The 16,762-nt window shown below is 39.0% G+C and overlaps 1 protein-coding gene across 1 annotated transcript in view; it reads right to left on the bottom strand.

Moving 5' to 3' along the window:
• Nucleotides 1-16,762, bottom strand: part of POLA1 (DNA polymerase alpha 1, catalytic subunit) — a 280,205-nt gene that overhangs the window by 210,029 nt on the left and 53,414 nt on the right. The window contains exons 24-25 of the mRNA XM_039872470.1: nt 14,666-14,670; nt 3,402-3,481 (exon numbers count right to left, since the gene is read on the bottom strand). Coding sequence (XP_039728404.1) covers nt 3,402-3,481; nt 14,666-14,670 — 85 coding nt within the window. The remainder of the gene's footprint in view (nt 1-3,401; nt 3,482-14,665; nt 14,671-16,762) is intronic.

The raw sequence follows: 16,762 nt of genomic DNA on the forward strand, positions 1-16,762 counted from the left end.
CGGTTTCAGCTGTGGTGGACAGCACCACCTCCATGTACTCATCGCAAAATACAAGGGACAGAAGGAAGTATTCCTCCTCATCCCTGTCTTTCCACTCCTCCTTCATCATCCCACCCTCTTCCTTGAGCATTCCACTTCTAGGGCCACGTTAATTATGACCAAATTCCCTTATCACTGTGTCAAAAGACTAAAGTAAAAAGAAAGAATCAACACTCTTCGAAAATCTATAAGGTGGCAACAAATACTGCATAACCCTGAATGATACATGCTAAATGGTACACATCTTTTCAAAAAAAACTGGCTCCAAGGAGTGAGAAGATATAACACTTTTCTCGTATCTCATGATGTCTGCTACACAGACACACTTTCAAAAAGCACAGGCAACGTAGGCCAGGTAAGAATGCTCAAGCTGCCTGGATTTGAATTACGGCTCTGTGATTCCCTGGCCCTTGGGCAAGTTACTGACAATCTCCATACTTCAGTTCTCTCATCTATAATATGGAAATCATAGCATAAAACCCCACACTAACTTGTCTCACAATCAGGCAAATTTAGATCTAACTCAACTGAGGATTGGCTCCCAGCCCCCATTTACGGCAACGGGCTAAAGCTTTGATCGAGGGGGTGGATGAAGAGCAGGAAGGATGTTAGGAAATAACCAGGCTCATGACCATTTAGATTTTCTCAGTTCAGTACATTTCTATACAGCTAATAAATGAAAACATTTTCTCTTCCACGCCACCCCACACATACAGTCACTAGAAACAAATTGAAAAACACTGTTTTTCATAAACCTCACAATAACATGACTCCTACATTTTATGCGAGTGGAAAAACTTTTTTTTTTTTTTAAATTCAGCCTCTATGTTGTAGTAGGGTTTTACTGTTAACATAAAGTGCTTAGAACAGTGTCTGGCATTAAATGCTTAATGTATCTTAGTTATCGTTACTATCCCTAACCGAACTGTGTATCTAATCATTTACTATTGACTCACAGAGAAGAAAGTGAGACCAGATCCTAATTCTCTTAGGAAGTTCATAATAATTGTTACTCACATCGAGGGCTAGTCGCACGTGCCGCAATGAACTGAGTAGAGGAGGGGAGAACCAATACACACTAAACTGAAAAATAAATTAGGAGATATTAGCATAGGGCTTAACTATAGCTGTATTATTCCCCTCTAACGGATATCTCCAAATATAGTTTACAGTGATTCAATTTATCAGCAAATAGTTTGCACAGGCTCCTAAAGGACAAAATGAGATACCCTGCACCAGAAACAAGGCCCAAGTGTGATTAAAGCAGCAGCGTCTGTTTAAGGATAGCACAGGGTGCAGACCAACCTGTTTGTTCCTACGAACCAGTCTTGCCTCTCTACACGTGAATTCAGCATGTGAGCATCAAACAGTTAAACATGAAGTCTGTGATGGTAAGGAAACATTTAACAGTTTCGAAAAGCCAAACAGCACAGAACACACGCACTGATTTGATGAACTCTAAGAAAAACGAGAATTGTTTTTTAATTGATTGATTTAACTAATTATGCTTCAAAGATCAACAGTCCTATTTCCTCTCATGTCTCTTTATCTATGGCCTATGTCTCCTATGGCAACCACAAGTCCCACTCCAAAAATAAGTAGACGAATGGATAGTAGTTCTTTATTTTCTAATTTTCAAATAAAATGATTTTAGGAAATAAATAAAAAATCCCCTCACTCCTTCAAAATTCTGTATTTATAAATAATGCTACAGATGTAGAAGGAAACCACAGCTGATCAACCAGCTCCTTTAATAATCAAAACTAGTCCATGTGACTCCAAGTCATCCTTCACCTCCAAATTTCAAATGAAAAAGAGTTTAAACCAAAGCGAGTTATTTTAAACTTTGTTTCTCTTTAGCTCCTTTCCATGCCAGATTCACCTAATCGCCCGCACTCACAACTCAAAAGGATCTGGCAACTGATTTCATCAATCTTCGCCTTTCTTCAAAAATCTGAAAGCCAAAGTTCAAACAGCAAAGGGATGAAGTATACAAGACAGCTGAAAAGCAAGTAGCTGAATCACTGCAACAAATATCAACCAAGCACCTAATACGTGCCAAGGTCCATGCTTGGTGCTGTATGTGTGGGGTTGAGTAAAGTAAACTCCCTACACTAACAGAGCTCATAGTTTACAAAAGATGAACATAGACACGCAAAGAAATAAGTCATTGAGTACAAAATGGGAACAAAACAGGGGGCTGAGCAAGAAAAGATCACAATAGAGAAACTCTCGCACGCGTGTGCAGAGACAGGAACAGGGAAGTCTACTTTTCATAATAAGGAAATACTGACAGCAACTTAAATGACCATCGCTAGAGAAATGGAGAAATAAGTTGTAGAATGTTCATATGACAGAACACTAGAGCAGTTGGAATGGAATAATCAGATCATCTCTATGTATCGACATGAATATAGTTCAAAAATATAATGTTGGGGAGAAAAAGCAAGTTGTAAACCAAATATGAAGAACATTTATATAAATTCAATGGGCACATTCATAGGTAAGAAAAGTATACAAAAAGGAAAAATACATATCAACTTCACAACAGGAGCTGCCTCTGGAGCGGGAAGGAAGAGAGTGGGGAAGGGCATATAGAGGACATTTACTATCTGTAAGGCTTTCTTTTTTTTTTTAAAGAAAATCTGAAGCAGTTACGACAAAATCTTAACATGTATTAGGGTTCTGGGAGGTGGCTACATGGACATGTTACTTTACCCTATAAAAATAATGGAGAAAAAAAAGAAAAAAAAATTTTAATTTAAAAATGAGAGGTGGAGGTGGGGTAGATGCACCTACTTGGGTAGAGGAGTCAGGGAAGGCCTCGCCAAGATGGTGCCATATGAGCTGAGACCTGGAGAGAGAGAGAAACGCAAGCCCGCACCAAGCCTGGGGAAGTGGTTCCAGTCAGCGGAGCCCGGACGCCCATGGAGGGACAGAACCAAACCTGTGAGCAGAATGAAAAGGAAACGGTCCCCCGTGGAGCTGGACCAAAGCAGGGATCAGGGACAGCAGGTCAGTATCACATAGGAGACCTGAGAGGCCGAGATGAACTGAGACAGGATGCCGCTGGAAATGACGTGATGCAATCACATGTTAAAAGTATAAATTGCCTGCTGTGTAGAGAATGGATTAGAGGGGGCAAGCGTAGAAGGCAGAAACCAAAGCGGGGCTGTGGCGATCCAGGCCAGAGATGATGGTGGTTTGAACTAAGTAGGGGCACTGGAGAGAAATGGATGGAAGGGAAGGTTGGCAGGACTTACTGATAACCGGATATTAGGACTGAGGTAAGAAGTGAGAAGAAAGACAACTATTTCTTAAATATTATTTAAAAAATGTGTCTGCCACTTCGTGTCCACTACTAGATGCTGCTACAGGACACTGAAGAATACTCCAGGCCCCCAAATCTATTTAGTGAAAATGAATGAACAAACTTATCAAACTCATGAACATCAAACTCAGAGTAAATGAATGTAAATATAAGCTGAGGTCATTAAGTTAGAGAGTAAGGATGGTCAGGTTAAATCAATCAGGGAAAGTGCGTTTCCAGGAAGATGAAAAGACAGCACAGAAATTAGTGTAGGTGGACGAAGGCAGGAAATGCAGAAGAAATGGCAAAGTAGAAAATAATTTGGCAAATAGCATACAAATCGGCCTTATTAGGGTAGACTGTTAAGTATTCAAGTAAAAGAAAAGTGTAGATGGGGTTAAGAGAGGCTCTGAAGAGAGGGCAGACATAACAGCACAAGGTGTTTAGTTTTCGGCTAACATTTACTGAGTGCTTAATATGACTACATCAAGGCGTTAACATACCTTATCTCATTTAATTCTGCCATCAACTCTGTTGGGTAGTGACCATTACTAAAAACCAAGAAGCTGAGGCTTTGAGATTAAGTAACCGGTCAGTGAGTTGCCAGCTCAGGGAGAAGCAGAGGTGGGCAGCGATCCCCTGGGACTTACCTGGGAAGCCAGTGGGTTAGGGGTGGTAAGGAGACCAGTGAGAGCAGGAAGCGTGAGGCCCCCAGGCCTGCCAGTTAGTTGAGGTGTTTTACAAGCTACTCTCCAGGCCTCAAATCCCTCATCTATAGAAACTGGGGAGAATACCTACCTACAACAATCCTGCCTCACCACCATCACTGCGCTCAAAGAGCACCAACTGAAGTCAACAATCACCTTCATGTTCCAAAATCCAATGGAAATTTTTCAAAACTATCCTCAGTGCCTCTTCCTGAAAGTCACCCCGAAACACTCTTCACTGGCTTTCACACTTGTTCCTACCTTTCTCTTCCTCTGGCTGCTCTTCTACAGCCAACTTTTTAGGTTCGTCGTCCTCCACCAAGCCATTCACGCTGGGGAATCCTTCATACTGGGGCCCACACCCACTTCTCTTTCCCCTCTCTCCTCTTTCCCAAAGTAATCTCAGCCAAGCCCATGGCTTAATTTTAACTCAATACACCGATGACTCCCAAACTTATACCCTGCCACCTCAAAATTAACATGTCCAAAAATCAAACTGCTCATCTTCCCTTCCCCCGGCCCTAAACCCAGTCATCTTCCAGCGCTCTTCACCTCAGTGAAGGGCACCCCATCCTTCTACCTGCACAAGTCTGACAGGAGCTGTCCTTGACATCTTCCACATCCTAAACCCTATCCAACCCATCATCAGGTTTCGCTAACTTTTTTCCTCTTACATCTCTCTCATGTCTGTTATCCTCCCTCCCCTGACAGCTATCACACCAGCCAAGCTACCGCCATCGCTTGCCTGGAATATTTTAATAAGAGCCTACTAATTCATTCCTGTCGCCTACTCTGACCTCTCCAATTCACTCAGCCAGAATGATCTTCTCAAACGCAAATGGGAGCCAATCGCTCCCCCGCCACATAGAACCTGCTAATGTCTACTTCTTGCTCGGCGTTGCCTGCATGGTGTGTCCTGGCCACCTCTCCAGCCTCACCTCCCATCACTTTCTCCTTCCTTTCTACACTCCGGGTACAGCGGACTTCCCTCAGTTCCTTGACCATGTAACACTTGCACCTACCACAAGACCTCTGCCCACGGCCTCCCTCACCGTGGGATGCTTAACCCTGCAGCCCTCTAGCTGATTCCAGCGCACACTTTTCAGATCTCGGCTCCAGTGTCACTGGTTCAGTAAACCTCTGACTCTTCAGTCTAGGTGTTTCGATTCTTCATAGAGTCCTTGTTATCAGCTACTCAGAAATTCTGGTTCCTTTTCTTAGCACTTACTTTCTTTCAGAATTCAGGCATGATTATTCATCTATTTGTTTAATGGCTGTCACCTACCAGACTGAAAACTCCATGAGGACAAGGTCGCTGAATACTTAAATGTACCACTGTTTTCTCCAACACACCAACACCATGCCTGACGCCTGGGGGCTGGCACCTCACACGTGTGCTTCCTCTGGGTTGTCAGGAGAAACACAGTATATGGGCTTCCCTATGTTAAGGTGCTCTGTAACTGGGCTCGACAGTAATCACTGTCACCTAACGCCCTCTGACAAATGAAAACACAGAGGGTCGGAATGACAGACTTATTCAAAGCCATACAAAGCAAACGAGCCCAAGCAGGTGAGCGTGGCACCCTTGGTTTCCAGTCCGGGTTTTCTCCAGCACTTACTCATGCTTTCACGCGTGTTTTGTGCACCTACTAAAGAGCCTTTCTCTTGTTTACTACTAAGTAATCGTGAGTTTGGCCTCCCAAGCTCTAGCTCTAGTTTTATTGGAATCGTCCCCTAACGCTTTCGTCTCAAGCCTTCAGGTCACAAGCAATGTCATTTGTCTCCCTTTCCCTCCACACACTCAGCAGGTATTACTTGAAGAATTTCTGGCTATGAGGCAAGAATAGGTAATTGAATTAAATACATTCACCTGCTCTCGGCCAATCTTCTGAAGATAGGTTATTTTTCTGCCCTGTCAGGACACCACTAAAGAAGAAATACCCAGATTTTCTCCTATGATTCAGTTATCAGCTGTCCATCACATCATGCCATGCAGTCCAACTTAAATAGAAAATATGCCCTGCCCTGTTGGCCAGAGCGCAGAAATGTTACATGTGGCCTGAGAACAATGCACATTATTAATAGCCCGGGAGCCTATTCCTTTCCCCAGCGCCCCCTCCTCAGTCCTCCTCCTCCCCGCCTTTGGAGGGCACACTACCCTCCTGCACAGGGCTGAAAATATCGTCTGTGGTTAAGTCAGCAGGGGTGAAAAGCCCCCGAAACAAACATAGCCAAATGTCTGACACTCCAAATTATGACAGAAACCTATTATTTCTGCTCTACAACCCGTCCCCATTCAACTCTCAGCCCTGAGGCAAAAAAAAAAAAAAAATCTCATCACTAGCCTCAAAATAACAAACCTGTTGTTAAATGTAAATCAAAGCCAATAAAAATAGGTAATAGCAAACTAAACCCAAACCTGCAAAAAAGAATTAGTAATTCCAAATACTGCACATAAACCATTTCTGGAAATCACTCATGCTCTGTCGTTCTCTTAAAAATGCAAGTAGAGATTCACTTTAGTTATATTTTACTTCATTTTGTGTTTTAAAAGAGGGAGGGAAATTTCAAAGAATAATTTAAAACTTTGAGACTCGAATATATTCAAGTTTAAAAGGGACACAAGCCAATTCGACCACAAAAATTAATAATAAAAGGCAACGAGGACAGCTGTACGACCCAACACTAGCACTCAATTTCAAAGTAGGTACAAGATGTCTAAAACGATGACTGCAGTGCTCAGGAATCCCTGGCTTAAAATCAAACAGCTTCTTAACACATACACACATACATAAAGCCATTCTTCTCCCCACCTTCCAAAACTCCCACGACTTACCAAACTCGGCTCACTGTAATTTAACACAGTATTTATGATATGGCAAATTGACACAGGCTCATGCTGCCTACTGAAATGATACACAAACAGAAGGCACTAATTCCATTAGTCGTCCCTCGGTTAACCAGTCCTGAGCCATAATAACCCCAAACAGCTTGTTTTGTTTTTAAATTTGAGATGGATGTGTCTTTAAAGGGCCAGACTGTATTGGTGTGGAAAGTATGCTCAAGCCACCAGACGGAGCGGGCTGCCGAAAGCAGGTCCTTCCAATTAGCAATAAATGTGTCCGAAGTGGCTAAAGTGACAGTGTGGTGACATCTTGTACCATCATATTCAAACACCGGGGCAGGTGACCCATTTGGAGGATGGGGGATCTGCAAGGTTGCCAAGTACGACCATATCACCCATAAATCTATTACCTGGGCAGATGAGGAAAGAAAGAAAAAAATAAAATAAAAGTAAAAAAGGTCAATATTTTGGTTTTCTAGTGATCCCTTCTTTTCAATACATCTATATCTGCAATTTGTGAAGAGAGGAGAAAAAAGGATGTGAGAGAAAAAAGTAAAGTTATATGAGCAGTGTTAGCCAGGAAATTACCTATGCAGACTGACGGTAGAGCCAGACAATTAAACCTTATGCCAATTTCTATGCCACTGATGAATAGTGGTTAATAAATTCACACTTTTCTTTTTGTCTCTTAACAAGGAGGGAATGGCACTTTCGAAATCATTACTGCTCTGTCATCTTGGTTCACTGCCAAAGCAAGGAGCTTTAGAACACCTGTCAAAAAACACGTGGCTTGGGAAAAAGAAAAACATATACCACAACAGGTTTATATAAAATGTTCACATATGTAGAAAGAGGGATAAGTTTGGATTAAGAGAAAGTCACTCATTCTGGCGAAGGCTGGGAAAAAAGAAAGAGATTTCCAGGACTCAGTTTTTGTTATCTGAGTCGGAGTACTTAATCTGTCTCAGCAGAGATCAACGGTGCTGACACAAGGTCAGTCTGATAGGATTTATCTCATCCTTAGCCACATTCCCAGAGGTTTCAATAATTAAATGGGCAAAATATTGAGGCAAAAATACTGTCCTTGCCTTCCCAAATGAGAGTGCCTAGTAAGAATGTACCAAGTATCCTTATGCTTGTTCTGAGGATCCAGGTCATTCTTATAAACTTAAAATAAGCTTAAATATCAAGATCCTCTTTTTAAAAGCGCATCTCCTCCATACCCAGCCATATATAACTGCAGAAACTACTAGGTCAGCGTGATCCTGGAGTTAAGGCGAACAAGCATCACCTGTGTAGCACAGGACGCGATGCTAGGTGGAACAGCAAAATGGGTGCGTGATCCCTGACAAACTGAACGGAAGTGAAGATCAGAGAATACAGAAACAATTTGAAGCTGTAGGCTTTTGTTTTGTTAATAGAGAGAAAAAATTTTAAGTATTCATACAAGTGTGTGCACCCATTCCGAAATCTAGGCATAAAAACTCCAATGTGTGGGTTTTTAAAGGCTCTAATTTAGATTGAGAATAAGGAAATTCCACTTTCCTCAACAAAATAAATGCTGGCACTTTTGAGGTTAGCACCAAGATTCTAAAAGACAGGGGATGCCAGCCCACAGCCCCAGGATGGCCTGTTATTGGCACTGACACCTGGGGGTTCGGTGTGTGTAAGAGGGGTGTGGGATGCTCCTTCTTGACAAAGACTTGCATTTTCAGGGCTAGTGGACCCTTCCCTGGATTCCCCAAAGCTCAGGTAAGACAAATATGATGCGACCATTCCAAAATTTAAGGAAATGCAAATGGGTAAATAAGAAAGTAGATAAATAACTCCTTGTTGAAACTTTCTTCTCTTATAGTCACAGATTCCAGCTCATTTCACCAGCAGGACTTGACCTAGTGTCTCTCTTACCAGCCATCTCTAACATCAGTCACCTTGGGGCCTCCTAAACCTGTATCTTGCGATCTCCAAACCCCGAAAGAGACCAGGCACCTTGGAGGTGCTAGTTTCCAACTATTAAGAAGGATAAAGTCATTCTGAACTTATTTTTAAATGTCAAAAGTTTGGGCTATTTTAAAACAAATATTATGCCAGTGTTTTCAAGTATATAGAATAATTCAAAGCAAGCCTAAGTGTAACCCACTTATTTATCTCAACAGATGCAACACTGTATTAATAAAGCATAAATTATTCTATATACTTGAATTTTTTGGCCATCACATTTCTCTCAAATTACTGAATATCTATATTATCATAATTTGCACTGGATTTTCATACGGTATTCCCAAATTGGTGCTTCCTCTTATTTTTCCATTTACCAACAGGACTTCCATCAATTTTCAGAAAACATACAAATGGACAAGTAAATGTAGATGCTAATAAGAAAAAGTCCATTAATATGCATGCTCTACAGCTAAGATGCCACTTACTTGACTGGAAATAGGTGTTTCTATAGAATTTAAAGGTATATGAAAAGAACCTGGGCTCAAAAATAACTTAATATGTACTATAAAGTATGGTAATGAATGGTAACTAGAATTATTGTGGTGATAATTTCACGGTGTATACAAATATCAAATCATTATGTTGTACACCTGAAACCAATAAAATGTTATATGTCAACTATAACTCAATAAGAAAAACTGTCCCAGAAAACAAATTCTACTAGGAAGAATTTCAACTCATTCCATGTGAATTACCACAAATTCTGAATTAGATGTGAATTAAAACTGAACAGTATGTGTTAGCAGTGTTGAACTGTAAAAAATTTAGGGCTCAAACATCCCTGAAACTCAGCTATAAAAAGGGAATAAAATAACTTCTCTGGCTTAGAATTTTACAACACAAACTTCAAAAGTGAGAAGTAATCTGTGATCACTGAAAAAGGATATTGCTTTTTTTTTTTTTAAACATAAACTACATTCTGCCAAAATATATTAAGCCTACATTTCAGCCTGAAATGAAATTCTCTTCTCATATTAAAAAAAATCAAAATGTTAGTAGGTCAGCTGAAGTTAAAAGTAGTCTTAATGGTGGCTATTAAAATTCAGAGAACAGAATCAGAACTATTCCCTCCTACCACCCACACAGTTTCCATGGGTCTGGTCTAGCAAGAAAACTCTTCACATTGCCGTGTTTTAGGTGATAAAAGCAAACATTTTCAAGGCTGAAGTTTTCCCTCAACCTACAGAAGAGGGCAGAGATGAAATATAAAAAATCAGCAGTTCTTTACCATTCCTTCATCACGGTCCCCTCTGAGAATCTCTTAAACGCTATGTGTTCTCTTCCCCACCACTCAAAGTACACAGATGCACAGACACATAAAGTGTCGCATACAGCGTTGGAGGACTTAGACCTTCCTTTTGCTCTACTTGCGTTGCGAGAACTTCTCATATGGCAGGCTAAGAACAAATAAAACTTCAAAATCTACATATTTTTTAGATATCCAAAAGATGTTTTCCTTCCTTCTTACAACTTTAGTGTAATTTCTTCCATTTTCACCTACTATGATTAAAGCTATTAGAAACGAGAGGCTTTTTTACTACACATGACTCTGGCCCATGAACCTTTTCTATAAAGGGCCAGAAAGTACATATTTTAGGCTTTGCAGGTCATTCAGTCTCTGTGGCCACTAATCAACTCTACCATTGCAACACAGCACAAATGCAGCCATAAATAAATGAGTGTGGCTGTGTCTCAATAAAATTTTATTTACAAAAAACAGGCAATGGACAAGAGTTAGCTGGTAGGTCATAGTTTGTCAACCCCCAGAATAGAGGAACAGGTTCAACAGCTCCGCAAGGAAGCAGACAGACAAATACGATTCGATCTCTAACTTATACATACCACCCCTAAAAATAATTCCCAGGAGAATTAATAAGAAAACAAACTTTGCAACTTTTAGAAGAAAATAAAGGAGAATGTCTATATCATTGGAGGAGGAAAAGATTTAAGAAAAAAAAACATATAGTATATACAGGGGGGAAAATCAAATATTTGGCATTAAAATAAAAAACTTCTGCACAATAAAAGACCACAGATAAAGTTAAAGAATAAGCCACAGATTAAAAGATATATGCAATACATGATGAAAAGAGGATTAGACTTTGAATATCTAAGAAATACTAAGCAACATACAGCCCAACAAAATACTACACATATGGACACATATGGACACATATGGACATACATGCAATTCACGCAAGAATACTGAAGCGTTAAAACACATAAAAAGATGCTCAACTAATACTTAGGAAAATTCAAATTAAAATAACAATGAGATGTCATTTCACACAGGAGATCGGCAAAAATTAAAAATTCCGATAACAAGTGCAAACAAGAATGTGGAACACTAAGTATTATACAAGTATGTTTACAAGGATAGAGTAAGTTTAAAACCCCTCGACAGAAAAATTCAAAGAGACAAAATGGTATATTAAAATCATTTCTCACTAATTTTTAAATTAACCCCTGATACTGTGATTGAGGGAGTCATGCATTGTAGCCCCATGACCATGGATATAAATTTACGTATTTGAAAGAATTAGCTTGCTATGTTAAATTAAATAATTGGTCTTATCAATAAAATGTCATATACTTCTTGTGGATGTACAAATTCCGCCCCTAGTAATACCCTAGAGAAACTCTTGCACATGTGGCACTGTGTACTGCAGCATCGTCTGTAACAGCAAAACACAAGTGAAAATTTGGAAACCTAAAAATGTGGACAATGGGAGAATAAAAACACACTGTGCTAAATTTATTCACTGAAATATTATGCAATAGGCAACATGAAAAATCAAATCTAAAAATGTATCAACATGGATACACTTAAAATGCTGTATATAGACAGGGTTTTCCCCTTACTTTTTGTTTTTGGTTTTGGCAAACTGCAAAAAAAACATGTATATCATGATGCAAAAATGGTAAACATTTTTAGTACAGTACATGTATAGGCACACGTTTATTGTAAAAGCAAAAACCATGAGCAAGAGGACAAAACCAACTTTGAGGGAGCAGTTACCTCTGACGAAGAAGAGAAGGAAATGAGCGAGGGCGGGGAGGAAAGGGTTTTTGTCTCTATAATATGTTATTACATTTAATATTTTTTTAAATGGTTTTTTTAAGAAAAAAATTGGAAAAGTTAATTTTTTAAATTTCCAGATAAAGATAAAAGACTCCCTTAACACTTATTTTTAAGATTTGCCATCTTCACTCAGTCTCTTCTGTCACTGACATCAACAAAGGCTAAAGCCCGCCCCCTCCACATCGCACAACTATTTCCAAGGGCTCCTGACAGGAGGTAGCACATCACCAAGAGACTCCAAGGTTTACCCAGACTGCAGTGTTTTCATGCAATGATTTGGATACATTTTCTAAATACACAAATTTCAACTCTGAACACAACTGAAAGTAAGGCAGTCTGCAACTGGTTGGCAAGAAGGCTGGCAAAGACTCATTTCAGCCTACTGGGTGAGAAAATGAAAACACATGGGCTTTACACTCAAATACTAGAGCATACGTTCACTTTAAAATGCAATCAGAAATCCAGAACAAAAATCATTTTCTCAAGGGCACAGAAATAACATAGTAGAGAAATAAAACAATACCAACGTCAATAAGTACTAATTATTCCATAAAGACAAATATTACCATTACACTAAGGATTATGCAATGAATATGCTTATAAGTATAGAGTAAATTTAAAATCCCTCAAAAAAAAAAAACCCAACAAATTCAAAGAGGCAAAATTATATATCAAAATCATTTCGATTCTCTTTAAATTAGACTGATACTGTGACCGAGGGAGTCATGTATTGTAGCCCCATGGCCAGAAGTGTGAATTTAGCTATTTGATAGAAGAATTAACTTGCTATGATACATTAAATGATTGTTCTTACCCATAAAACTTGCAATTCAAAAACCATCATTATTTTAAACACTAACTAGATTAGACTACTACGATCCTTTGGTCCAATGTTAGCCTTTACTAACAGTTTCAAAATTAATAAAAGTCTAAAATTTGGACAGATTTGTGTCACTACAGGGCCTTCATTATTGTTCACAGAATCAAATCCTTAATTGATTAATGATCTCAGGGTGTCTATCGCCATCTAGTGAACAATCACTTCAATTACCACACCAGTCACTTGACGATTCAGTCCGTTTTCTTGGTGGTTCAAAATATATGTCCACTTAGTACTATCAATTTGCCCAATATCTTTTTTAGGTCTCTCTACATACACTGAGAATACACACAAATACAGATGGTATTTACATAGATTCACTTTTGTATTTCTCTGTAAACACTGACTTCATTTTTTTAAAATAAGTTGCACACTGTGAGGTTCCTCATACAATTCCTTAACTATTAACTAAATCCTCTTAGCACTGAGCAATTAAAAATCATAGAAGAGTTTAAGTGTGAAAGATCACACCTGGGAAAAGACAATATTGATGTCCATTTGACACAACTATTAGCATTTTTATTATAAACCTGTTTTTAAAAGTACAATTAGTAATTACTCTGAGTACTCTAACAGCTATAATACATTTGATTACAGAAATTATTAGGTCACCAGAGCCAAAGCTGCATGATTCTGACAAAACTGAACACACACAAAATAGACTTCAAAATAAAAAGGGAGGGTGGCTTCACCTGGTTCTCAAGAGCGACAGAGAGAGCCAGTGTGAAATTGCCTAGTGGGGCAAGTATCACATAGTAGGTGCTCATTAAAACAATTACCACTGATTAGTTACTATTGCTTGTTAATCAGGATCCTCTTTGAAATGGGGATACAGTGCATTAATCCTTTGGCAAAAAGGTTGACCATAAGAAAATTAGGGACTTTCTAGCTTCTGAGCCTCTTTCTATACTTTGCTGCCCCATCAAATGGAATGTCAAGCCAATTACAACTTTTTTTTTGACAATTTCATACCCATGATGTCTCCCTTCAAGACTAGACTTTACACGTTATTAACTGCTTAATAAAAAAATGTTTCAGCACATTTAAAAAAAGAAGGAGGGTGGCTTCAAGGCCTCCCTGGCCTGTACATTAATCCATATGCAAATGCAAAATTTTATAATCTGTTCGGATGATATGCTACCAGGTTGCCTTCTCATTAATTTCCACATGAACGTTAATGTAACTTCTCCTACCAAGATTTTTCAAACAACTTCTAAGCTCTTCAAGTTACTATATTATTTTGTCCCCTCCATCTCATTACAAAAAAAGACCAGTTTGATAAAGTTACAAAGGTATTCCGAAATCTCAGCAAACCGACTCTCATTTTACTTCACTCCTCCTACCTCTTTAATAATCAAGAGATACTTGAAATCACAATGGCCTGATAGCATATATAAAAACTGCTAGTAAACCCGAAGACAGGTTATCACAGAATATTTCACTCTGCCAGTGCTAATAATTATCACCAACGCTTTAATGATCATTTTTATTTTAGGAAATAATTTCTGTAAGTGGCTTTGAATCTTCTTCTAGAATAAGATTTCCAGGGAGCAACTGTATCATTATTATTTCTCATTAACCTCACACTACTTTAAAGGCCCGCTTTCCACAATGGTGTTTATTATTTGTGGGAAGGAGCAGAGAGGAAAGAGAAAAGTGAAAGTAGAAACCAAGAATTTAAATCACATATGCTTATTTCTAGATTTGTCTGAAATTCTTTTTTTTTTAGTGGGGAGAGCGGGAATTCTTATAGTTTACTTATTAAGATTTGTTATTGTTATGCTTTATACAACAGAAAAACAAAAACTGAGTCTAAACACCCTATTAAAAGTCCAGCTAAATGAAAATATTGCCCTTAAAGTACAATGGATTAGGGGAGTAGGGGAGATCGCTGGACAAATTTGGGGCTTATCATTATCAACAGTGCCCTTTTAAGCTTGTGGATTTCTGAGCCAACGCAGAAAATATAACAACAGGGATTTCCCAACAGCAAGAGGCACTCTCCAAGGGAGTAAATTGTCAACTATTGCCTCTCATGAGAAACTTAAGAGTAACCTTGATCCAATCTCAATAGTCAACCCATGTATTATCACCCAGTTGGGGCATAGTGAGTGCATTTCCTAATACAAAAATAAGATGGTATTCTATCAGAAGCCACTGGATACATATACAGAAGTAAAATTTAAATAATTTTAAAGTAAACTTAGCCTAAGAAATTGAAAACATCCTCACTTCAACTAGCCCCTAAAACACTTATATCTGCTCATGTAAAAAGGCCTGTGTCTTGAGATGATTATCAAAAAAGATGCTCTTCCAGAAAAATAAGAGGTAGAACATAAAGCAGACGCACAGTCATGAAAGACATCCTGAGATGGCGCAGAAAACCCTGACGTAGTAAAAGCCTTACAATCAGGAAGATATGGATTCCAACTGAAAACAGTCACTTGTTAGACTGCACCTGAGTTGATCTTCCTCACCTGCAAAATGGTAACATTATTACCTGTATCAATGGTTTTAGTGAAATAGTGCATCTGAAAGCTTCTCACATGTCGCTGGTGTCCAACACATGCTCTGGCCTTCCTCGCTGTGCCCTAAGCCAAGTCTTTGAGACAGGACTGCCAACAGAAGAGCAGCTCTGAACATCCTGTTTGTGTCATGCCAGCTAGATCTGTGCTGTCCACTATAGTAGCCACTAGCCACCATGTGGCTAAAGTTAAATTTATTTTTATTATAATTCAGTAAAACTCGAAATCCAGTTCCTCAGCTAGGAGACACTACCTCGATATAAGGATAGTGCAGATGGAGAACATTCTCATCATCTCAAAGTTCTACTGGACAGTACTGGTCTGGACTCTGAAGCAAAGGTCAGCAAATTTTTCAAAATTTTTTTTTCTGTAAAGGGCCAGAGAGTAAATATTTTAGGCTTTGTGGGCCATGCAAGTCTCTATCCTGACTACTCAGTTCTGCTACTGTAATGCAAAAGCAGCTATAGATGATAAACAGATGAGAGTGTATGGAAGCCAATAAAACTTTACAACATTAGATGGCAGGCTGGATTTGGCCCACGGGCTGGATTTGCCAACCCCTATTCTAGAGTATTCTGAATCCAGACCGCCCCACACAAGCACTCTGCCACTAACTACCTTCATAAGACTGATAGTCTTAAATTCACTGGCAGGAATCAATAGTTCACTGGAGTTAAAAAAGAACTAGTATTTAATGTAACTTTTCTTTTACAAATTAAAAAAAACTCATGCACATGGTGCTAAAGCAGATGAAGTTTATAGAAGTGTTTACAAAGTAACAATATCTCATATATCTGTTTGGTATTTGGCCAATCTTTCTAAAGCTAGTAACTCTTACCCCGTAACTCCAGTCCTGATATATTCCTGAAATTGTGGACTTCTACATCCAATTTGCCTAGAGATCTTTACAAATCTCAAAGATAACACAGCCAAGACAGAATTCTTAATCCGTCTCGCCCAGATTTCTCCATCTTAGGAAATGGCTCCACTAGCTAACCAGCTATAAGACCAAAAAAAGGGAGAGATCTTCCTTGATTTCTTCCTTTCTCTTACACTCTAATACATCAGCAAATAAAAACTAGCTGTCTTATGTCACTTAGGTCTCATTCTTGTTATCTCCTAAAGAAGGCTTTCCTGACCAATCTAAACTAGCCATCTTAACATCCTCTAGGCCAGCACCTTGTCTGAATTATCTACACGGCATTTACTTCTATCATATTCTTAGTTATTTTTTTGTACTTGTTTATTCACTTATTTACAGTCTGTTCTCCCAAACTCCTCTACCAGCCCCAAGCCCCCACCGCACACCCCTCTACAACCCCTGCCCTAGGTAGAATGTGAGCCTAGGGATTCAAGGATCTTTTCTGTCTTGC

The sequence above is a fragment of the Pteropus medius genome, unplaced genomic scaffold, assembly GCF_902729225.1.
Source record: "Pteropus medius unplaced genomic scaffold, Ma_sr-lr_union100, whole genome shotgun sequence".
Classification (NCBI taxonomy): Eukaryota; Metazoa; Chordata; class Mammalia; order Chiroptera; family Pteropodidae; genus Pteropus; species Pteropus medius.